Source organism: Anomalospiza imberbis, chromosome 10 (genome assembly GCF_031753505.1).
Source record: "Anomalospiza imberbis isolate Cuckoo-Finch-1a 21T00152 chromosome 10, ASM3175350v1, whole genome shotgun sequence".
NCBI lineage: Eukaryota > Metazoa > Chordata > Aves > Passeriformes > Viduidae > Anomalospiza > Anomalospiza imberbis.
Window position 1 is genome coordinate 12,608,110 of NC_089690.1, and position 25,228 is coordinate 12,633,337.

The 25,228-nt window shown below is 47.3% G+C and overlaps 2 protein-coding genes across 7 annotated transcripts; both read right to left on the reverse strand.

Annotated features, from left to right (window-relative positions):
- Window positions 1-257: 257 nt before the first annotated feature.
- On the reverse strand, window positions 258-13,109 carry PPP1R2 (protein phosphatase 1 regulatory inhibitor subunit 2). Of its 6 annotated transcripts, none has more exons than XR_011002615.1 (8): window positions 12,909-13,106; window positions 8,170-8,277; window positions 7,666-7,743; window positions 7,257-7,360; window positions 5,923-6,102; window positions 4,528-4,735; window positions 3,002-3,052; window positions 258-1,702 (listed from the first exon to the last, which is right to left on the reverse strand). XR_011002615.1 is itself a non-coding variant. In XM_068200718.1 (7 exons), exons 1-6 carry the CDS (start codon window positions 13,052-13,054, stop codon window positions 3,048-3,050), a joined length of 621 nt encoding a protein of 206 aa, XP_068056819.1. In that variant the 5' UTR covers window positions 13,055-13,109; the 3' UTR covers window positions 258-1,702; window positions 3,002-3,047. The 6 variants fall into 6 exon arrangements, 2 of the variants coding, with proteins under 2 accessions (XP_068056819.1, XP_068056818.1); XR_011002616.1 differs by having other exon boundaries at window positions 3,002-3,140; XR_011002617.1 differs by lacking the exon at window positions 4,528-4,735 and having other exon boundaries at window positions 3,002-3,140.
- A 3,468-nt stretch (window positions 13,110-16,577) lies between these two features.
- APOD (apolipoprotein D) lies at window positions 16,578-21,550 on the reverse strand. Its single transcript, XM_068200720.1, has 5 exons — window positions 21,411-21,550; window positions 20,321-20,474; window positions 19,941-20,062; window positions 18,064-18,152; window positions 16,578-16,937 (listed from the first exon to the last, which is right to left on the reverse strand). Exons 2-5 carry the CDS (start codon window positions 20,441-20,443, stop codon window positions 16,702-16,704), a joined length of 570 nt encoding a protein of 189 aa, XP_068056821.1. The 5' UTR covers window positions 20,444-20,474; window positions 21,411-21,550; the 3' UTR covers window positions 16,578-16,701.
- Between the last annotated feature and the right edge of the window lie 3,678 nt (window positions 21,551-25,228).

Sequence of the window (25,228 nt, forward strand, 5' to 3'; positions counted from 1 at the left end):
AAAAGACCCTAATAATCTCAATTCGGGACCTTAGAAGATTAACTAACCCAGAACTGACCACCCTGTTACCTACTAAGGAGAGGAGATAGTTGGGAAAGGCACACTAGAAAACACAGCACAACTCACAGGTATCTTTGGCAATGCGTCCAGTCTAAGGAATCATTCCTGTAAAAATCTTTCAAAGGACAGCATCCTATTGCCTTACTCACTCTCAATTTCTCTGGGACTCCAGGAAAGCTCACACTTGAGAATGCATGTAACTGTAAAATAACTCTCATTCCTTTATTCAAACTTCACATATACAGTGGAGAAAAAGACATTTTAAAATAGATCCATATAATTATATGGATTTTTGCAACATATCAAATTCAGATCAAAATTAAGATATACACTGTATTTCATAACCAAGCTAAAGCTTAAGTGTGTACTTTGTTTGTGTAGTAAAACCCAGGAACTACTCTGAATACTGGAACATTCACCAGTCAAATTCCACCCAGTGGGAAGTTCTTACAGCAATTTGGAGGTGCAGAATCCCTCTTTAGGGCTATACAACCACACTGTAAACAAGTATTAGAATTAGGCAGTTTCCCTTCTAGCTTCCAAAAAGCCTTCATTTTACAAAAGCAGTTGCTGTAAGTTGTAATGGACACAGGAAGATTTAGACCAGTGGTTTTCAGTATGGAAGTTGCCAACCCCAAAAGAGTAGACCAACAGCAGTTATCTTTAATAAAGAACAGCCAGAGCCTAAGCTCAGCACATCTTCAGTCCTGATGTATATTTCCTCGTGGCTGGGTGTTTTTCCTCAGGTGCTAACAGCGCAAACACTGTTCATGCAACTGGAAAGAACCAAACATTTGAAACAAGAGCCAGAAGAGTAACAGTGGATGTGATTTTTAGAGAAAAGCTGGAAGGAACTTGCACGTTCGCACAATAAGCCAGAGAGAGCTCCACAAAACAACCAGTCCTGATGAAGAGGTTATGACAGTTAAATGCAAAGTTCAAGTTAGCCATTTCCAGTGTAAAAACACTCCCTCCACCAGATGTTAGTACTGCTTTAGTCAGAAACTAACAACCAATTCCAAACACCGCTCTTAATAGCACAGCTCTTGTTCTGAAGACTGGGAAAGTGCAGGCAAAAACGTACTGAAATCTAGATTAACAGGTCAACACTTTACAAAAAAAAAAAGTTGTAGGTCTTGAATAATCCCTTTTTAAACTGCTTAACACATCTGATAATTAGCTTACATGTCAATCTGATATACGCTGTACCGTTTGGCTCTTGAATCCCAAAACTTTCCATATGAGACACCACATCTAGAACACTGTCAAATAAATAGTGTAAAACCAAAAGATAGTGAGTGTTTCAAAGCAAGAGTAACAGTACATCACGCAAGATAATCAGCGCTGTACATACAGGGAATGCCATTCTGATTGAACAAATTATGAAGCAGTATTCTCCATGAAATACTAGGCACAAGAATAAATCAATTAGACAGTGTTTTCTGCCTAATGGACAAGTCTAAAATTAACATTCTTGGCAATACAACATTGAAACTGATATGCTTCTTAACATTTAAGAGCCTTAATTGCAAAAATCATGAAGCGATGTTTATATTTGTGTCTTTGACAAGCAGTTTCAGTTCTGGACAGATTTCTTCTATGCTGTGTGCTCCACTTTCCAGCTGGTCACGAATAACATGTGCTGCATAAGAAAGATTACAAAAAATAGATAATTCTTCACACCCGTTCAATATTTTCACAACACACACAAATATCCTCCTGAAACCATCTTTGCTTCTCCAAAGATAATGTTTGCCAACCCATCTTAGCAATGTATAAGCTTTTATTTGTAGAGTACAGAAACGTCTAAAACAGTTATTTGACCCTCATGCCCTAAAGAGATGGCCAACACCACTGTTGGCCAACACCACACCAAGCACTGCATGCTCACCACCACCCCTGGAACTGGGAGGATTTAACTCCGGTGTTTAGAACTAACACATGAGGTTCCTGAAACACCAGCAAACATAGTACTCCCCAGGTCAAATTTCAGTTCCAGATGAGGCACTTGAAATAAAAAAAACCCCAAGTTTATACTTGAAGGAGTACAGTCGTGTATTTTGAGGAAGTTGTTAACTCATGCTTTTGAGCAAAAGCACTGCAATAAATCAGAGGAAACTCCTCCTCAGTGCTGATCAAAGAATACCTCATCAAAATGATAATATTCTTTATAAAAAGCCAGTTAGGCTTGGGCATGATTTGGTAACATGCAGTTTAACAAGCAAACAGCAGAGGTAACCAGCAGAGCTGATTGCTATGTGCTCTCAGCCTTCTCACTTATTTCATGTTTAGGGTGATGCTTGCCCTGGTTAAGAAAACACAATATATTCTGTATCTACCAAAGGCCAAAGGGCACACCCAGTCAGTGACAGCTCAGCTGCTGGGTGCCATCTGAGCAGGGTTAGCAGAGCAATGCAGCTAAATGAACCAGAGGAAGAGAACAATAGTCTTACTGCTTGTCAATTGAACTGCTATAGACAACACCCTCTGGCTGATACTTTTGTGTAGCAGAAGACAGGTCTGCACTGAAATCACCATGCTTAAATTTACCTACATCAGGAATATTTCCTTCGGTGATTTCAAAGAGAATTTCTAAAGGGAAAGTTTTTACGGAGAGAAACAAAGGTCACTTCTGCTGGCAAAGTCTATTTATGTTATTCATGGAGTCATAAATAGCAAGTACCCAGAAAATGTCAAATGCTGAAACAAGCAAATGTAGAACCATAGAATGGTTTGGGTTAGAAGGAATCTTACAGGACATCCAGCTTCAACCCCCCTGCCATATGCAGTCTATTAAAACTTATACTTTCTTTTCCACAAAAGAGCTTGGCTGCTGGAATCCATACGTATGGCTACTTGAGGCAAGAAAGGAATGATCCATCCATTTAAAACACTTGGTAGCCACAATGGAGAGAGGAGCAAAAATATACAGAGTTCTCACCATCACTGACTGGACTGGCCATCTTCATTTCAATCAGCAAGAAATCTCAGGCTGTAACCAAGAAGTGCAACTTGTATTAGTGGACCTGGTGGTAGCTGACAGGAGCCTCCTTAAACCTGCCCTAAGTCTTTAGCCCCTTCTTTGAAAGCAGACTGTAGAGATTAGAAGTGTACTGTTAGTTTTATTCAAATACAAACCAGACAGAATTAGAGAGTAGAAAGAAGTATCAGGTAAGAGAAGCACAGAATCTTTAAGGCATCTTCATGGATAGAAAAAAATCCAAGTGAGAAGAGATTCTCAAATTGGCTGAAAAACAACCCAGGAGCCAGTGGAACCCCCAGAGTCACAAAAGGCCACTAAGAAATGCCTCTTATGTCACATCTTTACCTGCAACAATCGTCAGTACTACAGAAGTCATGTTACTTCCATTGGAATAAAAGGACATTGCATGGCAGCTCTTACCCACACAGACTGACTGACATAATAGCTGAGTGGCAGCCACATCATCTCATGATCTCCACAACTACCCAAGAACTCAAGTCAAATGGAAGAATTTATAGCTACAATACAACATGCAGAAAACCCAGGACATTTTCATTGAAGTTAAAAGCAAGCATCAGGGCTGTTAGTCAGTTTAACAGAGTGATGCCAAAACAAACCATTGCAAAAATCAACTCCTGTATCACCCAGTACAACAGTAAGGAAACCCTCCTTTTTCTGCTCTGGACAAAAGCACTTTAAAATACAGTTTCAAGTCAAAGAGCTCTTTGAAAGTTATCCAGGTGAATAATCTTTCCATATACTGTTCTCAGGAACATGAATATTAATAGGATTTTGATTTCCTTCCATGAAGGAAACAGCCTAATTTTTAAATACTCAAGTGCTTAATGCAACCAAAAGCAAAGCATGATGAAAAATACAGTGACAAAAAACCCCAAGTAGCAAGTGTTAAAGCCATCTATTTGAGAAACCTTCTGTAGCTCAAATTAACACACGAATAAGGAGATTCTTCTGTGCCCTCAGAATACAGATGAGAGAGCAATAAATAATGTAATCTCAAAAAAGTTATTTCAGAAAAACTTTGGCATTAACATAGCTGTGTGCTGAACATTTCTCATCTCAATGTAGGAATTTCTTAAAATGTGGGCAGTGACAGAAGACTGGTTTATTAACATTTTTGTTCATATCTCATCATCCTTTGCCCAACCCTGTCTCATTATCCACCTGAGGGCATTTAATTCACCACCTGCTACAAAAGTGAGACCAGTGCTTAACCTCAGAAGAACTGATCAAGGACAGGGATTAAAGACTGTGATAGCTGATATAGAGATTAGGAGATAACAGAACCTGAAGGTTTAAGCAGAATGATAGAAAAGTGAAGAATTGAGAACTACATCAGCTTAATGGAAAGCATTTCTATATGCTATGGTGTGGAGGTGAACCAGTTAGTTAACAGGTTCCTACACTGGCAGACAGTTACATTTATGGAATCTATTAGCCATGAGCAGTCTAAAATTGATAATTACCAGTTGTGGCTCTGAAGCTGGTTATGAGGAAGGTGGAATGGACTTCAACAATAGAGATGGAAAAATGCTGCAAAGGTCTGCCTTCTTTCCACTGGCGAATGCAGCTGGGGAGCGGAGTTGCCTCTGTTTTACAGCAGAGTGCAGAGAGATGGCAGCTTCAGGCCATGCAGAAGGCTCATACGGTTGGCTACTGCAGCCCTCCTTTCCCCTGGAGAGTGAAGTTCTAGTAAATAGCCATTATAAGGCCTGTGTTCAGTTACTGGATAAAGTCAGTCCAGTAATGGGTCTCAGACACATACCAGTGACCCTTTCAGAGCAATTGTGAAGGAATTAGTCCTCCTGTAGTAAATAACAGGATGAAAATGTGCAATCCACAGAACTTAAACACGCAACCTTGCAAATCACCTTTTTATTGCGTGGGATTTAAATGAATTTTAGACAAGTTCCTAGTTCACATGGTTGTGAAAAGCAGATGTGAACCCATGCAGCATCTTCCCAAGTCTGCAGACCATGCTGATATCTCATAGCTTTGCCAACCATAGATGAACAAGGCTTACAGACTTCACTGCCACCAGTCTCATGAGCAACAGATGTGTGGTTTGTTTATGTCAAAAATTTATTCAAAGTGCTGTTACATAAAGAGGTGGGGAGTGAACTGTAATCATTCACCAGAATACCACCACAGAAGTCTAAGACTTTTCACCCAGATAGAAGTTTAAAGATGAAAGAGAAGGTGTCAGCCTCTATAGTTTTAGGAGTTTCCTATGAAGAGACAGTAACAGCTCCCACTTAAACATCCCAGACTTTCTTCCAGTAGCTGCACTAAAAGCAAAGTTGAGGGTCTTATCCCATACTATAGCAATGAACATTTCTGCTCAAGGACAAGTCTGTACTGAAGACCTAGCAGCAGTTTTACATTACAGTGTTTTTCCTCAGGAAGATGAAGACAGTCCTCTCAACAGGGAGGAAACACTGATGATAAACTCCCATTGCTGGCTACAGGATGGATTGGGAGCAGAATGGGAAATGACCCACAACAAAAAGCCAGGCTCTCCCATGTGGCCATTAAAGTGTTCAGTACAAGATAACTCCTCCTTTAGAAAGGATGCTGCCAGCTTCACTACCCAAAGTCAGCTACTTTGGGGAAATGGTAAGAAGCGGAAATGTTTGTTTTTCTGTTATGCCACAACAAACAAAAGCCTACATGCTGTTTATCAACACTGAGTTTTTGTTGCATGCTACAAATCTACCTATCAAGACAGAGTGCAACAGTACTCATTGAGTGTTTCATACATACTGTACTCCTAGTCATCTCACACTTGAGTATACTCATTTCCCAACAGCTCAAAAGGCCACCAGTACTTACAGGTGCTTTTTAACTAATCAGTAGCTCACCGTGTTCGGTAGCTTCTGTACTCATTGTTTCTACATCTGCAGCATCACGCATCTCCTCATCCTCATCATCTTCCTCTTCTTCACCATGTAGTTCTTTTGCAATGAGCTGCCTTGCCAGTTTGATGTTTCTTCCTTCATTATAGTGCATTTTTCTCTTCATTTCAAACTGTTTCTTTTTCTCTGTGGGCAAACAAATGGAAATAGTTGATCCTTCCCTTAAAAAAAAATCAACATATCTTCTTTCAAGAGGAACTCACTGAATAAAAATTATTGTCTTCAAGCAGTGGAGTGTTCTTTTAAAATGAGTCTGACTTACAAAAAGGTTAGTAATTGGAATCTCAGAAGCACTTTTATAAGAACCTGTTTGCAACTAAGAGGAAGTCTGAACCACAAGAAGCATCTGGTGAAAGTACATAAAACCCTGAAGTTTCACAAGCCTTGTTTCTAAGTAAACTCAAGGACAAATTGAGACATACTGCTGGGATAGAAGATGAACTTTTGCAGATGTGTGGCTTGACTCCTGGCTAGCCACCAAAGGTCAGTTATGAGAGATATATTTACCACATGTAGAAGAAAATATTTTCCACTTTCCCCACGGACTGAAGCCAGCTCTGCTCCATATATTAAACATTAGCATATCCAGCAGTAATGCATTATAATTCAAGTAAATTTTGCTTACTGCCAGCCCCAATGCTTTGTTCTTTTCCTTCCTTTAGTATAGCACAGTTTCACACTCAAAGTTAAGGCCAGGAAATTTGAGAAGCACTAGCTAGATAATACAAGCCTGAAACCTTAGAAGTATTGTTGTTTCACTGTTCCCTCAAAAGGTTCTAGTCCAAGTTAACATGAAACAACATCTCTATTAAAGATGCTATTTGCTTTGGAATAACTGTAGACTTCCTATCGCATCCATCTACCAGTTGCATTGAGAACAACAGAAGTATCATCTGTACATTTGCAAGCAATTAGCAGCATTTTATTTGTAGTTGTACTCATTGAATTAAGTCCACCTGAAATATGTACAGATTAAGAACTATTCCTTCAACCCCAAACCAGAACTTCTTGTTTGAGGTGTCTCAGCAGGAATTCCCACACCTTAAGCTTGTATACAGGGAGGCAGCCAACAGCAGCAAATTCCTGTTTATATGTAGATCCCAAACCAAACATTCTGACTAGAAACAAGCAGCATATTTATTCAAACACTATTTATCTCTATTTTAAAACTGTAACATTTTTCTGATAGTATTTCTTCTTTGCAAATATTTCTTACAGAAAACCTGAGACTATTTGGAGGGAAAGAGTCTAAACAAAAGAAAGAAAACAACTTTGCCTACCCCGTTCCTCAGGTGTTAGTTCTTCATCCTCGTCTTCCTCCTCACTGCTTTCTTCTTGCCTTGCTATAACCTTGGGTGCTCTACCTTCAGCTGCAGCTGCCAGTCTACATAAATCATGCAATACAAAATGCTGAAACAGCAAGTTTTTCACTATTTAAAATACATGACATTTCAGAATACTCATACAAACAGCTTTGTTTGTTATTTCTGCCATATTTGTATGTAGTAACAATGTGCAAGAAGTCTGAATTACAAGTAGCACTATCAAACACTGAAAACCACTTCATTTGACAATAGCAAAAATGCAGCTTCTAAAGAAACCAGCAACAGCTTTCCATAAAGAAAATCTACCCCAGGAAAGAGCAGATTTTCTTCACATTTAGTCAGTTTTTATTATTACAATACTTACTTTTTACTCAACACATCTGCTCTTAAGGGCTCGTATTCTGAATCACTCACTGCATCCTCATCATCTTCTCCTATCATGCTGGGAGGGCAAACAAAAAGTAGCCTCTTTTAGTAATTTGCTCAACTTTGTAGTTTGCTCAATAAAACAGTCCAAACTTTACAACATTCAATTAAAAGACTCATTTAATGCTTTAAAAACTTTCCAATTCAACTTTAAATATTGATATGACATTATATTCTAGAACTGAAAAAAAAATAAAATCAACAGAAGTCAGACTTATTTATTCCATTCAAAGGCTAAAGCCTGCTAGAACAAACCTTCTAAACTTTGTCCTTCATACTTTGTCCTTTCTGACTGTTCTTATTTAGAAGCTTTGTAGATCTGAGTATGTTGCATGCACCCAGCAGGACTGCACAGTAATACTACATCACCCACAAAGTAAACTTTGCTCTAAACCCACAATTCCACCTGGCAGCACACAGACCAACACTTTAGCAAGCGTACCTGTGGTAAGGAGTACTTGGCTCATCAATTTTCATCAAGCCATAATCTTTGCCTGCAGGGTGGTATGTAGCTATGATGTTCATCTCATCCCACTTCTGTGATTTTTTACTGAAATAAGAAAATTAAATTTTCTTATATTCTAAAACAATTAGTTCTCCTTTACCAGAGAAGGAATTTTTAAAACATCATCTGATCTCTACTACATAAGAAGCATAAAAAATATTGTTATGACACACAGACATGTTCAAAGTATGACTATTAAATACTGCTCTGTACATACTTAAGTCATAACAAATTTTCAGTGCAACTTAATTTCCCTAACAAGTCACAACAGCTAAACAAACTCAGTGATCTATAAACATATTCTTATTCATATAATTCAGAGACTCCTGGTCTTGTTCAATGACTATCTTGTGAACTATTTGATTTTACAGTAACTTGTAAAAAGAGAATCCTTCCCCTTATTACAACCCACAAGACTTCAACAGAACCCAAAACCTTTCAGTTCACATCTGCTGAAGGAGCTGGAATGATTATTAGCAAACTGTTACATAAAAAATAGCAACCAACAAATCCCCTCCTGCAGTGAAATAAGTAGCATAGAACAAGGTGATTATTAATACTGCTTTTGTCATCCTAAATTGGAATAATAAGCCAAGTGATTCACTGCTATAATTAAGCCGAGGGAGTTTCACATTTTATACAGACAGGCACCAGTGATGCTACATTATCTAGAACTTTCTTGGTCAACCAAAAAATGTAGCATTTTATGTATATTTGAAGAAACTAAAGCTCATCCACACTGACTGCTCACTGACAAAATATATAAGCCACAAGAAAAGCACTTGCCTTGTGGCCAGGGAAAGAGCCATCCTCCCCTAATCTAAATGCCACAAAAAATATTTAATCAACACAAATCACTATGTTCCACATTTTCTCTAAAAATGTTATTGCAAACTTCATATAAGGTGGTCTTTCCTTTAGATTAAGCCAATAAATTCAATTTCAGAATAATACAAAAATTTGACTAATTAATATATTCTTGTTGTAAACTATTAGTTAAGGAAGCAAACATTAAAGGACTTTGTGGGTTTTGTGGGGGTTTTTGTTTGGTTTGGGGTGGTTGTTGTTTGGGCTTTTTGCGGGGTGGGAGGGGGCAGTTGGCTGGAAGACTTCCATTTAACTGCTCTTGCTCAAACACAGACCACTCCAATAAAAGATCTGAAAGATATATTCAATCTCAATAACACCAGTGCTCTTAGGCAGAATAATATCTGTAAAACAAACTTGATAAAGCAAAATTCCAAGCACAAACTACATTCTACATTTATAGCATCACTGCATAATACAATGTGGGGGAATAAAACTAAAGACAGAAAAATAGTTGTGGGGGTTGATGCTGAATCCCACATGCCACAGGCTTATACTCCAGAAATTAATACAAATTGAATGATCTTAATCCCCTCAGCACACAGTACCCAGTGCCAAGGTCTCATGTTTGAGGCTTCAGGTCCATTTAATCATTTTGTGCAAACACAAGGATTGCAGCATAAGCGGACAACACGTGAGTCAGATCGTGGCTCTGGCAGGGTGGGGAGTCATGAGCTTCGTGATGACAAAGCAAGAGCTCCAGTCTAGGAATGCCACTCATTCAAAACTGTCTGGTTAGGAGTCAAAAAATCCCCAGTTTACTCAGTTTAACACAGCCTAAAGTTCCTTCATGACCAACACAAGATGCTCACTGTGTTGCACAGTGAGGAATTTCACCAGCCAGAGCACTTAGACAATGGTACATAGGGTACAAAGCCGTTGTAAAGAGACAGAGCTCAGCTGACAAGGAAATACAACAGATGGGAGAGATTCCCTTCACATGCCTTGTGTGCACTTGCCCAGAGCACATCAAGGTTTATAGCCCAGGCTCACAACTCCACCTAATAATAATACTGGCAATCTTGGAACAATCCCTTTGGCATGCGCTGTGCTGGAAATCAGACAGCCCACACTGAGCAAGTCAGTGAGTCATAAACAAAAGACTGAACAAGTTTTTAGTGGCTTAGTTTTTCACACTTGTTTTTTTAAACTCAGATTCCAACACTAGAAGCCTTGGCTGTGGAACACCTCCCAAAGCACAACTTAAAGTCAACCTGGGGGAAAAAAAAAGTCATTAGTGGCAAAGAGACAAACATGTAATTTCACCCCTGCTTGTAAAAAGCCCTCATAGGAGAATGACTAAGTGCTCTGAAAACCCACACCTCTCCTGTTTGTTTCCAATTTTGCATGCTTAGGCATGTCTGCACAGCACAACACTAATGACATGGCTTAGGACCATCACAGGGAAATGCATCCTGACACCCCTTCAGATACAGAAATAGGAAATCTAATCTTCCTTAGGAAAATGAGATTTACAAAATCTCATAAGTGCTCATTTGTATGTTCTCACATCTTTAAAAATATACAATATCTTCATTTGACATCACACCAGGTGGTGTGGACAAGCAAGAAGTTTCAGCAGCAGTAACAGCCAAGGAACACCTCTCACACCTGCCTTGCTCCTGCCATAGCAGACTCACCTCTTCCACCACAGCTGCTTGTGCACACACACACTTCCATAGTTGCTCTGTAAAATATCACATCTACTTGCTCACAGGCTCTTACAGGAGTCTAAAGGCAACAAATACTGTACCCCAGTGTGTTAAACCACAATCTCAGCTGTTAGGATGCAGTTCCAGTGGTGTCCCAATCTCTCAAGCTTCCTTCTTGCATCATATTTTCATGAAGGAAATTTTTCCAAACAATGTTACCATCACTAACAGCAGCACAAGGTCAGTAATGATGCAAGTACATGAGAGCTCTACTGAACATTGTGCTTTAAAAGATAACAGCTGACACAATGAGCTCTTTCATCTACAGCTATTTTTAAAGATCTTCAGACCTCAATTTCAATATTAGAAATAAGCAGAAGAATTAAGTAAACAGATACCTGAATTTATTAACTAATCTTCAATCTCAAAAGAAAATCACAACTGTACTACCTATCGTTCTTCTAAAACCAAAATTGTTTAGCTGAAATCAGAAATAACACTGATACATTGATACATTGCCTACCAAAAATAATACCTGCACAGAAACCAGCTTTATAACCCTGTTCTGATCTTTCCAGGAAATTTTCTAATGCAGCCTGCCAGGTTTAGCCAATATCTTTCAACTAGCAAGGCAATTTCAGAATTAATCTGACTTTATTGGCTCGCGTTGGTAAACAGGAAATAGAAGCTGGACTCTAGCCCGTTAACTGCTTCCCAAGAAATTACTGTGTGCAATAACCAATGTACCATACTCTCATCAGTTCATACTCCAATTTCTACTCATTTTTCAAGATGGTACAAAAGAAACTGTAGAAAATTAAACACAGGCTACCAACAGCCATTTGTAATTTATGTCTGGTGTGGTGCTAAACACATCAAGCTACATAATATTAGAACTAAAGAAAATAAAAAATCACATTTGTGTAACATATTGCTACTGACACTCACCTGTTTCAAAAACATCATCTCATTCATTCAGTTCATTTTTTTCTCTGCAAAGCAGGAGCAGCTAACACAAGCAACACTGCAACCCAAAAGCTCTTCTTTCTTACCTTGCTGACTTTAGACTACATTCGTGACTTAACTAGGCAAAGATGAAAGGAATATTACCATAATAATTAAAAACGGACCAGCGTGACCATTTTATTTTATCATTATTTCTCCCCTTGCCATACTGAATAAGGTGCCAAAAAAAGAAAACTGTCCAAAGCAAATTTGTAAACACTGAGTTCAGGTCAAACCTTGCTCATCATAACTTGATGGGAAATCAGAGCAATGAGAGGCAGCACATGCTGGATTGTATCAGGAGAAGTGTAGGATTCTTAACCATCAAGGACAGGTGCTGGCCAGCTAAAGACCACTTCTGGCATATCTGGACTAACTCGGCGTGGTACAATTAAACCAAGATTTACATGTCATTTAAATAACAAACCCCAAGGCTGTGCGCATTCTCAAGTGTGAGATTTTGACGGATGGATCCTGCCCAACCAAGAATACATCTTGATGATGTTTCAGCCCAGGAGAGGTCCCCTCTCCAGAGACATGCTTTTGATTACAAGAAATGAGCTACCTGTGAGAAGACTGAGAATAAATCAAGCGCATTTCCCAAACTGTGAACTACCCTCGTAGCATCGGTAAAACCCTTTGTGAGTTACCACACTTAGCAGGTGACCGCCACTCCTCGATAGGAGCCCCGGCGACAGCTCCCGCCGGCCTCATGCGAGCAGCGCTCCCCGCCTCCGCTCAGGTGCACACCCGGCATCGCCCGGCTCCCAGCCGAGCTCCGGCCTCGGCAGGAGCTGCCAGCGCCGGATCCCGGCATCGCCCCGCTCCCAGCCGAGCTCCGGCCCCGGCAGGAGCTGCCAGCGCCGGATCCCGGCATCGCCCCGCTCCCAGCCGAGCTCCGGCCCCGGCAGGAGCTGCCAGCGCCGGATCCCCACCGCCGAGCGGAGCCGAGCTCCGGCCGCCGCCGCACGGAGGGCACGGCACAGACCCCCGCCCCGCCCGGGCAGCATGCCCCGGGCACGGGGCGCAGCAGCAGCCCCAGCTGGAGACGCCGCCCGGCTGATCCCGCTCCGCGGGCCCCTCGAAGGAGCGGGACGGCCGGAGCGAGGCCCTGCGGGGACCCGCCGCCGCCCACCACCACCGGGGCCTCACCCGTGCTCGTCCTCGTCGCAGGCCTGACTGGGCTGTCGCGCCCCCACGGCCGCTCCCGACGAAGCCTTGCTGCCGCTCTTCTTCAGGATGCCCTTGATGGGCCCCCGCCCCGTCGCCGAGGCGTCCGGTACCGACGGCTCCTCCATGGCCGCGCCACCCTCCCGGTTCCGCCGCCGCCACCGCCCCGGCCGGGCCCGCCCCGCGCCAGCGCCGGCGCCGCCGCGTCAGCCCGCGCGCCTGCGCCCCCTGGCGGCCGGCGGACCGACAGTGCCCCCTTCTGCCGTGCGCCTGCGCGACCGCCAGGGGGCGCTCTGCGAGCGCGGGGAGCGCGGGCACGGACACAGGGCTAGAGGGACACACGGACACAGGGATAGAGGGACACACGGACACAGGGATAGAGGGACACACGGACACAGGGATAGAGGGACACACGGACACAGGGATAGAGGGACACACGGACACAGGGATAGAGGGACACACGGACACAGGGCTAGAGGGACACACGGACACGGATAGAGGGATAGAGGGACACACGGACACAGGAATAGAGGGACACACGGACACAGGAATAGAGGGACACACGGACACGGATAGAGGGATAGAGGGACACACGGACACAGGGCTAGAGGGACACACGGACACAGGGATAGAGGGACACACGGACACGGATAGAGGGACACACGGACACAGGGATAGAGGGACACACGGACACGGATAGAGGGACACACGGACACAGGGATAGAGGGACACACGGACACGGATAGAGGGATAGAGGGACACACGGACACAGGGCTAGAGGGACACACGGACACGGACAGAGGGATAGAGGGACACACGGACACAGGGATAGAGGGACACACGGACACGGATAGAGGGACACACGGACACACGGATAGAGGGACACACGGACACGGACAGAGGGATAGAGGGACACACGGACACAGGGATAGAGGGACACACGGACACGGATAGAGGGACACACGGACACAGGGATAGAGGGACACACGGACACGGATAGAGGGACACACGGACACAGGGCTAGAGGGACACACGGACACGGACAGAGGGATAGAGGGACACACGGACACAGGGATAGAGGGACACACGGACACGGATAGAGGGACACACGGACACAGGGCTAGAGGGACACACGGACACAGGGCTAGAGGGACACACGGACACGGACAGAGGGATAGAGGGACACACGGACACAGGGATAGAGGGACACACGGACACAGGGCTAGAGGGACACACGGACAGAGGGCTAGAGGGACACACGGACACAGGGCTAGAGGGACACACGGACACGGATAGAGGGACACACGGACACGGATAGGGGTCACATTGCACAGGATTGTGTCCAGATTGTTCTTGAATATGTCCAGTGACGGACACTTCCCAGCCTCTCTGGGCAATCTGCTCTGGCGCTCCACCACCCGCACAGTAAAGAAGTTCTTCCTCACCTTCGGGTGAAATTTCCCGTGCATCAGTTGCTGCCTATTGCCTCTCATCCCAGTGGTCGGCACTACTGAGAAGAGCCTGGCTCCATCTTCTTGGCGTCTCCCGCTCAGATCCATACCCAGTTTGATGAGGACACATGGACACAGAGGTCTGGCGTGTGCACGGGGCCGGTGCCCACGCAGGGCCCCGCACACCGGAGGCGCGTGCTGCCCTGGGGGTGTCTGCACATCCACGGAGCTCCTGGGACGGTGCGGGGCCTGTGCCCGTTGGGCACTGCCAGCCGCGCTCAGGGTTTGCTCGTGCAGGGTGTCCCCCGTGTGTGCTGGGTGCACCTGCTGGCGCCTGGCAGGGCAGGCTGCAGCTGTGCTCTGGTGTCCCTGAGCTCTCTGTGCTGCCATGCGGACGTGACACCGGCACGACGTGTTTGCCAGAGCAGCCCCGGTTTGTCACGGTCTCTGTGGCACAACGAAGGAGCCAGCGTGATCCCCAGAGGGCCCAGGCATGGCAGGGGTTGGTCTCTGAGTGAAACATTCCCATTTCTCAGCCGCGCCTGGCGATCCCAGTTCCCAGCCAGATCCAGGGGCAGTGCTTGCCCAGCTGATGGGGCTGCAGGTTCCCACCCCCAGGGCTCGGTGGCCCATGCCACGGGCTTGCATCACACAGAATGAGGCCTACAGCAGCACCATCCATGTGAGAAGGAAAATAGGAACCTGATGAAGCAGTGATGAAATGATTACACCCAGAATCTGACACACTTGGGAACAACCGTGCAGTTGTTTGTATCCTGGCATGTCCATCATCCTTATAGCCTGAAAAATCAGGCGGGGTGTTTAATTCTGTGTCACAGGAGTTGTGGCGTTAGGATTTGGAAGTTTAAAGGGATAATGACTGAAACATGGCAGCTGTTTCTGGTCCCTCCCATCCTGTTCTCCTCTGACTGGTAAAGATTAGTGACATACTGGCTTCCTGCTCAGCTCCTGTAGCTCTCCCACTGCAAGAAAGCGCTCTGCAGCACACCCACACCACCAGGGTCCCATCAAAATAGATGTAGAATATTTCCTGCAGATCTACAGCATTCTACATCCCTGTCATTATTTCTTCATGTCAGTAAAGGCATCAGGAGATGGGGGTCACTGTCAGCCCAAGCCACAACACAAATTTGCTGTCAGGGCTCAGACGACTGGGGGTGCCCATACATCCAACCCTGGAAAGCTGGAAAGATCTCCAGGCTCCTGGAACAAACCATTTCCCTTCAGCCGTGGTTGTCATGTTCACTGCAACCCTGCTGTGGCGGTGCTGCGGCCTCAGAGGAGGGGCAGGCCCCACACACTGAGCCCCCCAGCCTGCTGGCAAAAGCTGTGCAGCTGGGAAGGTACAAAAGGCCCAAAGCAGGTATTTTTATTTCATTTTTTAATGAGTTGCATGAATGCTATTCAAGCAGAGTTGTCGCGGTGCCTGCTGAACACCTGCCAGGGCAGATGCAGCACCATCGGGCACTCAGCACGTGCAACAGCAGTGGGGAGGAGGTCAGGCAGAGCCTGCTGTCTCCTGGTGTTCAGGGAAAAGCCTCTGGAAGACAAGAACAAGGGAGCAGCCCCATCTCTTTATGTCTGCTTACAAATACAGTCAGAGCTGGCCCCTTGGGAGGGCAAGACCAGTCTCATTAGAGGCAAGAGAAGGACACATATAGACATCGGTGATGGACTGATGCTGAATCTCTGGACATTTTTAGATTTAAAAGGGCAAGATCTGATTTCTAGCAAGGAGGTCTGCTGACTTAGCAGCAACACGGGCCTACAGCCCTGCACTGGAAAACTTTCAAGACCCCCAGCCTCAGTTCCCAGGCTGCAGGACTGACCCACCATGTCTGGATGTTGCTGCTGCTAAAGCAGTGCCCACAGTGTAGTTCAGACACTGTAGATTCCTGGCAGGCCCAGAAACATCAAGACAAAATTTGGAAACGAACATAGGGCTGTGTGATGAATGATTTTTTTCCCCAGGACTAATACTTGCACATCACAACTTTCCCATCCATGTACTGGAGGACTCACAGCAACAGCAGAGTTTCAGGTCTACACTTCAGGGGTTCTTTCTTTCACCCATTAGCACTGACTCAGTCAGTTATGCTGCAAAAGTCAGAGCAAGACAAAAAGAGGGGGAAGAGCGACATGGGGAATGACAGAAAGAAGTACCTCTGGGCTGGCAAACTACTGATAGCAAAGAGGAAACTACTGTTATTAAATTTCTCAGGTACACAGAGAAATTCTAATGGATAATAAAGCAAGCACAAAGATTATCTCTGGTCTGGTGCTGTGTCACTGCATGCCAGGAGTTACATCTCAGCAGGGCAGTTGGCTTGATCAGTGGGCATCATTTTCTCGGTGTCGATCTTGTAGGACTCGAGAACACTCTTCAGGTGCTCCACGGTTTCTGGGTGCATGTCAGGAGCTCTTGACAGAATCCAGGCATAGTCCATGTGGAAGAGCCAGAGGATGTTAGTGCAGGAGTAAACCAGGGAGTAATTTTCATAGTCAGTGGAGATGACCCAGTAAGGGGCAGCAGGCATGACTAGGAGAGAGGAGGGCACCGTGATTGCCGTGTGTAACCAGCTCTGGACAGCTCTGCAGCACCCCAGACACAGATCCTGGGGCTGTTCCCACTTTGACTGCTGCATACTTGTGGTCAGTACAGGCAGCTATTATTTGTAAAAGCCTACCAGGACTCCTTGTCCTGCCCAGAGGAGCTTGGGAAAGACACAAAGCCCTATGAAGGTCTTTCTGGAAAGCTATGACCTGAACAGCTCTCCTGGGCTGATTGATGAAAGCCAGCCCAGCCTCACCAGTGTGGGGGTGCTGGCTGCCAGGAAGGAGCCAGAGTGCTGGGAGCTGACACTGGTGATAGGAGGAGCACAGACCACCACCCACTGCCATGGGGAACCCTGGCTCGGGGAGCCAGCTGAGCCCAGAGCTGCTCTCTGGGGCTCGAACCCGGTGAAGGTGGCTGGGGCTGCACATGCTGCAGGTGAAAGGGCTGCCAGTGATGCTGCAGCAGCACAGAATTAAGTCTGGCTGTGCTCATGGAACAGTCTTGTACTTCCTTTGCAATTACCCCTCATCTGGCCACTTCTCCAAATAACCCCTCTGCAAAAGAGAGCTATGAAACTGCAGACAGAGGAAAGTGCTGTGCAATATGGCACAGCACCTCAGCAGGCCCCTGTTGAGTGTTAGAGTGACAAGGGAAGGAACAAGCTAACAAAACCATATTATTAATTGTTATTAAAAGTCACTTGTACGTAGAGGCAGCGTGGGCAAGTAGCTGTACCATAGTGTGCAGAGAAACAAGCTTATTCTTGGCTCTTGCAGCACTGTGGGGCTGCCTCCCCCACCTCCCCACCTCCCTGTCCCCATCTGTGACATGACCTGGAGGGACATCAAGGCTGCTGATCTTTGTACTTTGAGATCTGCTGGTGAAGAGTTCTCCACCACTGAGGGGACTGTTGCTGTAAATGGTATTTCAGTGTCACCAAACTACTGCCTGCTGGTCACAACATCTATTTTAGCCCTTTGCTGCTGTGCTGAAGTCATATGGGGAGCTCCACCCCTCGCTTTGCAGTTTCTGACCCCTCGTGCCACGGCACAATGCTCAGAGCACAGCTCTGCTGTGGGCACTGGGAGACTTCCCACCACACACTTACACCAGTTAAAGCGGACGCCCAGCTTGGCCGGCTGCTTTACATCCATGTGCATGAGTTCTCCTTCAGCTTCATTGATTTTGCCATTGGCACTGAGGGGAAAATGACAAAGGTGAGAAATAAAGGTGAGGAAACTGGGAGATCTCTTTTTTTTTTTTTTCACTTCCACTAAATCATCTCTCCTAACACAACTACCTGCCAAGAGGTGGCTGAAATAGGTACTAGTAAACCCCAGCATCCCTGAGGATGTTTTCAGCAGACTCAGGGCACAGCAGGTCCTGGGCCAGGTGCAGCTGGGTAGATGGTCTCTCAGGTTAAACCACCCCAGCATCCCAGGCTGCATCTCTCCAAGTACCCCTGCCAGCTGGATGTCCTTTGGTGTCAGGGTGACAATGACAGAGAGGAAAGAGAGCAAGACTGCTCTGCACTGGGTGGGAGGAACCCAGCATAGGAGGATGGGAGGATCCCATCATGATCTTGGATGTGCCAGGGAGCAGCTTAGCTCCTGGTAGCTGTGGAAGGCACGTGTTCACTTCTGTTTAATCACCTGTGCTCTTTCCAGGTCACTGCACATTCCTCTGCACGCAAGTTACCTGTACCTGTGTGGTGAGCCAAGGTTTCTTTGGCTGCTCGTTCAGAGCACTGCCCTGCTGGCAGCAAGCCCTAAGACTTGAGCTGCCCAGCTCATAACACCATTTTTGCACAGATGCCTCAAGACCTGGATGCTGCCTATCAGAAAGGAAAGTTTCACATTTCCCTGCAAAACAGGAACAGCCAAGGAGGAGAATGAATGCTGCCAGCAGCAGAGGTCAAGGGGCTGATGCTGGAGCCATGCACACCCAAAATATCCCTAATATTTTAGGGTCCTGGGCTGCTGCAGTAGTGACGGCAATGACTGAATGAATCTCACACAGATTAATGCAGGCACGAATGAATGTCCAGCTGTTTGCCAGGCACAGCCCGAGCAGTGGAGCTGCTGAGACAGTGCTGGGCACGCCGTGAACAGCAGGGATGCTGCTCTGCTCTGGACAAAAGGGATGTGTTCTTATGCTGCTCTTATTGTGAGCCAGAACAAAGTCCCCATGCCATGCCAGGAGCACAGGGGACAGCACTGCATTCACTGCTCGCTCCCTCTCATCCATTCAGCCCCTCACAGCAGCAGCCCACAACAGCACAGGCTGGTGATGGAAACAGATTCTTTAATACCTGCATCTTTCTGTCTAAAAATGCAGGAGGACTCAGGATAATTGCAAACTATCCTAATTCCCTAATAAAGGGAAAAACATACACTTCACTACTGATTTAAACTGACAATGATTTCTAATTCCCTTGCACAGCAGTTACTACCTGTGCAAGGTAAATTCTCCAGAAATAGGCTGACAAATATTTAAGTAAAAATTACTCAAGTGCTTCGCCTTCCCTGCCCCTTTTCCTTGTGTCTTTTTACTCTGGAGCTGAGAGGAGCACAGGACACAGGTGCTTCTGAGCATGCAGGGGCACAAGGTGGTAGCTGCCATCGCATGACCAGCTCCTTGATACCCCCAGAACAGGACACAGGGCATCTAGCTTCTCAGTCATCTCTGGGGCTGACAAGCCAGTCAGGGGGGATATCCAGGCTATTTTATGCTGAGGTCACCATATACATTTGATCTATTTTCTTATCACTCACCTTGGACAATGAGACAGAGACCTGGTGATCCTCAGGTCACTGGCAGAAATCAGAGACCCATATCTCTCAGAAGAGCTACTGCAACCACAGCTGCCTCCCCCAGCACCCTCAGCCCCAGACAAAGTCTATTTAGAGAAAAATGAACACCGAGGACAGCAAGAGAGGTGTGCCACTGCCACAGTGAGGACATGGCCCGAACACAAACACTTACAGCATCTCCTTGTTGATCACCTTGAACTTCCCATTCTCCTTCAATGAGTAATTTGCCTGGATGCAGCTTCCTTTCTCAAAAGTTGAGGGCAGCTTCTCTATCTCGTACCATTTCCCCAAATACTGACAGAAGAAAGTTTAAAGAGATGTTTTAGAGTGAGCTGAGGCAGAGCAGCCTGGCTCCTCTGTCAGCACAGTTTTTGCCCCTTGGTGGTTGGGGTTTTGGGGGTGAGCAGAGCTGCAGACCCACACTGGCAGCTGTGGCACAAGGTGTGACCAGACCTGCCACCACCCCCTGCACCCAGGCAGTTTGCAGTCAGTCCCATGCCCGCTTAGCTTGGCTAGCTACACCCTATGAGATTTTTAGAAAACTTTTCGCACCTTGTTGATATCGAATTCTTCTTGAACTGATGGATCTGGGCATGGTCCCATATGAAACATCTGGCCTTTCCCAATGCTGAAGAGGCTGAGCAGGACCGAGAGCCGCGCTGCTGTGCCCAGCATGGCTGCACTGGGATGCAGGTGGGAAATGCACCTGGGCAGAAGGAAAACAGCTGAGCTGGGGCCTCCCTGGAGCAGAGCTTTGTGTGAAATGCAGCCCGAGGGATAGGACATGCAGCAGGGCACCTCAGGGGCACAGCAAGAAGGAAAGAATCATTAGAGGAGTGCCAAGGAAGTCCCAAGCCCAAAACAGCCTTAAACCCTGCCTGTGCTCAGGCTGTGCCCAGCAGCTCCATGAAAAGCCAGGTAATGCCTGGTGAGAACTCTTGTACACATCACCCACATGGGACACCTAGCAAGATGCAGGGGTGATAAATGTCCAAGGACCCACAGGAGCATCATTGTTTGTCCAAAGCTGAGGCAAGGGGAAATGCAGGATGTTTGCTTTAAAATGGTGGAGCACAAGGAGCATAAATCAGAGCCAGAAGAGAGCTGGGGCCCTGGGACAGGGATGTGAGAACTGCACACCTGCAGTGTACACCTGCATGGCAGGAGGGACATCCCCAGGTAAGCCAGGGCTGCCTGACACTGCAACAGGGTGGGAGAGACCGTGCAGCTGCCTCTGGAGGGGTTTTATGTGCCAGGATATACACAGCACTGCAAGGTGGGGAAGTACAGATTCAAATCAGCACCAAATAGAATATGAACAGACCACCAAAAGCATGGGGTGAGGAGGGAAAGGACAGGTTTTCCTGCAGAGCAGAAGCAGGAGCTGTGCTGCTCACACCCAAACAGTTGCTGGAGCCAGAATGCTGCCCACATACTTTGGGCTCTGCTTGGGGCAGGTTGGCATGCACAGACCCTGGAGCACTGGGCTGCTCCACTTCCCTGGCTGGAAACTCCTCCACAGGAGCAGCGGTAGCATTTTCCCAAAGTTAAGAAGAAAAGCCCAGTGTGTCTCCAGCTGCAGGCACAGGCCCTGCTGCAGACACAGACAGTCCCCGTTTTGAATCTCCCAATTCAGACATACCTTGGTGGACAAGGCGCAGTGATGCTCCGCAGAGGACCAGGGTGGCAAGGAACAGCTCTGTGGTGAGCTCTCTGCTTCTCTTTATAAGTGTGCTGGGATTATCATTATTCAGCTCTGGAACAAGCCACTCCCTGGTCCTCGACGTGTTTAGGTTTTCTGGCAGGCCAGTCAGCTGCCTTAGATCTGCAGCTGGTACGAAGCTGGAGATGGGCTGCAACTTGGCTGCTCACCCAGGCAAACAAAGGCACCCCACATGTCTGGGTATCGCCTGCAGCTGCAGAGCTCTCTGACTTGCAGCCACTCACTAAAGCCTGGGTGGGTGCAAATGGCAGGGGAAGGAGAGAAATGCCACAGCCTTTGAGAGGGGCTGGGGCCAGCAGCAGCTCCCATCCTGCACCCTCTGCTCCAGCAGCAGCCATGGCCATGCTCCAAGGGGGGACATGCAGCCTCCTCTGCCTCCTACTTGAGCCCTGGAGATCCTCCAGGCCATGGCAATGTCCTTGTCCCCACCACAGTCACTTGTTGCGAGTACATGAGGAGCATGAAGCAGTGCATCACAGGTTTGTCTGAGGACCTGTAAGACCTTTCAGCAGTTTCTTCTAGACTTTTAAACCTTATTACAAGGAAAGATGCTGGTGCAATTAATTCCCTGCTGACCCGGCACTTTTTCCAACAGGTGCCCAGCAAATGCCTTTGACAGCAGAGCAGCCATGTGTGAAGGCAGTGGGTCCCAAGAGTTATGCAAGAAGAGCTGAGTAATTGACAGGAAGCTCTCTGTGTTTAATTACATTTTAATCTAATCTCTGTTGAGACTTTCTCTCTCCAGGTGTGTTTTTACATGCTGCCCTGCATGCCTTACTCACACATGCACACACACACACGAGCTCCTGACTGCCCAAATGCCACCCCAAGCACCACAGATAACTCAGTCCTGCCCCTTCCAGGGCCATGCAGCTGAGGTGTGCCCTGAAACACAGCACAGCCAAGGTGTGTCCTAGGACCTCAATGACCACCAGAGCTGTGCCTGGCTCATCCAAAGCAGAGCCAGCAGCACCAGCTGGGGATGAATGGCCCAGGGGAGCACATGGGCCATGGTCTGCCACAGCACCTGGCACAGGGCAGAGGAGCATGCAGGGCTCTCCCTGCCTCCATACAGCTCAATAGTGCTTTGGCAGCCACCCATGTCCCTGATGGGGTTGCTCTGGCTGCCCATGTCAAAGTCAGAGATATCCTGCAGACTTTCTGCAAGCCCCACATTCACCTGCACCCCTTGCAATACAAACAGGTTAGAAGTCAGGAAATCCCTGGCCAGACCCTGACCTGAATGGCACAAGTGGTGCCATGCTGCAGTGCACTGGTGGGATTCCCCATGCACTGCACACCAGCAAGCAGTTTTTCTCCTGAGCTCAGCTGCCCACATCCTGCAGAGTAATCAGAGGAGAAAGTCCTGCAAAAGATTCAGCTTGGCCACAGTGGAACTTTTGCATGTGGAGGTGTGCCTGTGTGCTTATCCACATCTGCACATGGAACATTTTCCTATGGGATGGAGCAAGGACCCCTTGGCTGTGGGGGCAGCAATGTGCCCTTGTGAGGAATGGTTCTGAGGAAGCCTTTTACACTGCTGCAGCAGGAGGGGCTCCTGCTTGCTCTGGCCTACAGGTGCTGCCTAGTACCCAAGGGCTGCCCTGCAGTGCCAGCCCTGGTCTGGGCACTGCCATTTTGGCTCCTGGCACGCTGGAGCCAGAGTCACACCAGAACAACGAGGTGTTCATCCAGCCATGCTCCATGGAACTTCTGCTGCAGGAGTGTGCAGGAGTGGGCCATGGCCAGGATGCTGAGAAGTGAGGAGCCAGCAGGAGCTGACACTCCTTGAGACCCAGTGAGGGTGGAGATGACAGGTGTGGTGGGCTCAGCTATAGCCATCACCCCCCTTGTAGCCAGCACCAACAATGCTGGAAGAAACCCCATCTTTGCAAGAAATCCCATGTCTAGCCAAAGGCAGCACCCTCAGAAGTGCAGGAGCTGCAGTGCAGCCCTATTTCTCCACTGGCCACTGCCAGCCAAGGAGCACCCCATGGGTGCCAAGGCACTGCACAGCTTGAAGCACAGATGATGAGAGCTGACAGCTGAGCTCGCTGCCGCTGCTGGGACGTCTCCACACAAGCACTGGCTGCACCTTCCCCAGGGGCACATTTCTGGGCTCTGGCTGACCACAGAAGGAAGCACCCAGGTATCTGCTGCTCATCTCTTGGAGAGGAGCAGGTTTGGGATGCTGCAGCTGAGTCCCTGCTTGGGGCCAGCTGGCCAGGACATGTTCAGTGGCCACCCCAGGACCCTCCTGGCATTCCACCTCCAGCACCACCAGCACCACTCGCCTGCACAGACCAGAGCCTGCTCCATGTCTCACCTGTCATTAGCCCACAGCAGGAGTCTGCTCTGAGCCACTCCAGAGCAAGGGCTCGGGGAAAAGCATAACCTCATAATTGCACCTAATTGTAGGGTGGGAGCATCATCTCCACCTGGTAAGCAGTTTGTACCCTGGAGCAGAGGAGGGGCCACACATCAAAGGGCAGGAAGCTGGAGCAGGGGAGGGAGGACGGGAAGGAGGAAAGCTGTGGAGAAACCAGGGCAGGCAGCGGGGGGGCACCAGACACGCTCGGAATGCTTCACGCAAGAATGAAACCTCCCCCACATTTCTGGGTATTGAGGCAGCTGCAGGGCAGGCTGCAGGGCTTGTGCACAGGACACGGACCCTGAGGTACCACGGGGGCTGCAGGAGCATGGGGCAGCGCTGCCTGCAGGCCAGGGGGGCTGTGAGTGGGGGCTGGGCAGGAGTGGGTGCAGAGCGCACACGGGGTGAGGTGGCGTGAGCCCCACAGCATGTGCGGGGTGACGGGGGGGCGGCATTTACACACAGACGACATTGGCTGGGATATTCTCACAGCCGTCCGCTTCAGAGACAAAGCTCGTCTGGCTCCAGTGAGACGATGCAACAGCACTGAGTGCTGCCAGCAAAGAAAACCCCCTTGTTAGAACAAGCTGGAAGCGCAGATAAAGTTCAGCCAGCAGAGGGCTAGCACAGGGCAGTGCCACTCCACCTGTGACATTCTACCTGTAGCCGACCTGGCTCAGTGCAGGAGTGAGATTGTCCTGCTGCAAGCCCCAGGGATCACCTCTTGGTACCTATGAAACAGAGCAGCTTCAGCCTCTGTTCACCTCTTGGCACCTATGAAACAGAGCAGCTTCAGCCAGCCAGGCCTGGTGGGGACCTGGCTCCCCAGGGAAAGGCTGTGGTACCACACTGGGGCTCCAGCTGGGATTTCAGCAGCTGCAGAGAACCAGGATAACCTGGGAGTGCTGAGACTCCCACCATGGAGACATTGTTTGCACGGACAGCTCTTCCTTTTGCCACTACCTTTCATGGTGCCTTCCATTTTGTTTTTCTTCCTCTTCTCCAGAAAATGGGGCTTTGTGTTGGCCAACAAGTTGCAACATGTATATAGAAAAAAAATCAACAAGTATGAGACAAGACAGAGTAAAGAAAAGCAGGTGGGAATTTTCCTCTGTTTGTAGGAGTGGCAAAAAGTGCTTTGAAATCTGTTTATGCAAAATGGTGTAAAATTTTTAATTACACTTAAGACAGCAAAGGAAGTAATCAGACTCTGGATGCATGAACTGGCCTCTGGGACATGGGAACTTTGTCCCATGTAAGTGCACAAAAGATGTTGTGATTAATTTATACACAATTAGTGAGTAGCTCTCCACCTTGGAAGTTATTCAATAATGTATTCAAAACACAAGAAGCCAAAGTGACAGAA

Excerpts from the sequence above, each read along its gene's own strand:
- PPP1R2 (XM_068200717.1), bottom strand. The coding sequence starts at position 13,054 with ATGGAGGAGCCGTCGGTACCGGACGCCTCGGCGACGGGGCGGGGGCCC. Across the intron at positions 7,361-7,665 it reads GCAGATGTGTTGAGTAAAAA|ACTGGCAGCTGCAGCTGAAG; the intron begins GTAAGTATTGTA and ends TGATTTATGTAG. Across the intron at positions 6,103-7,256 it reads ACTAACACCTGAGGAACGGG|AGAAAAAGAAACAGTTTGAA; the intron begins GTAGGCAAAGTT and ends GTTTGCCCACAG.
- APOD (XM_068200720.1), bottom strand. The coding sequence starts at position 20,443 with ATGCTGGGCACAGCAGCGCGGCTCTCGGTCCTGCTCAGCCTCTTCAGC. Across the intron at positions 18,153-19,940 it reads GTGATCAACAAGGAGATGCT|TGCCAATGGCAAAATCAATG; the intron begins GTAAGTGTTTGT and ends TTTTCCCCTCAG. Across the intron at positions 16,938-18,063 it reads GGGCGTCCGCTTTAACTGGT|TCATGCCTGCTGCCCCTTAC; the intron begins GTAAGTGTGTGG and ends CCTCTCTCCTAG.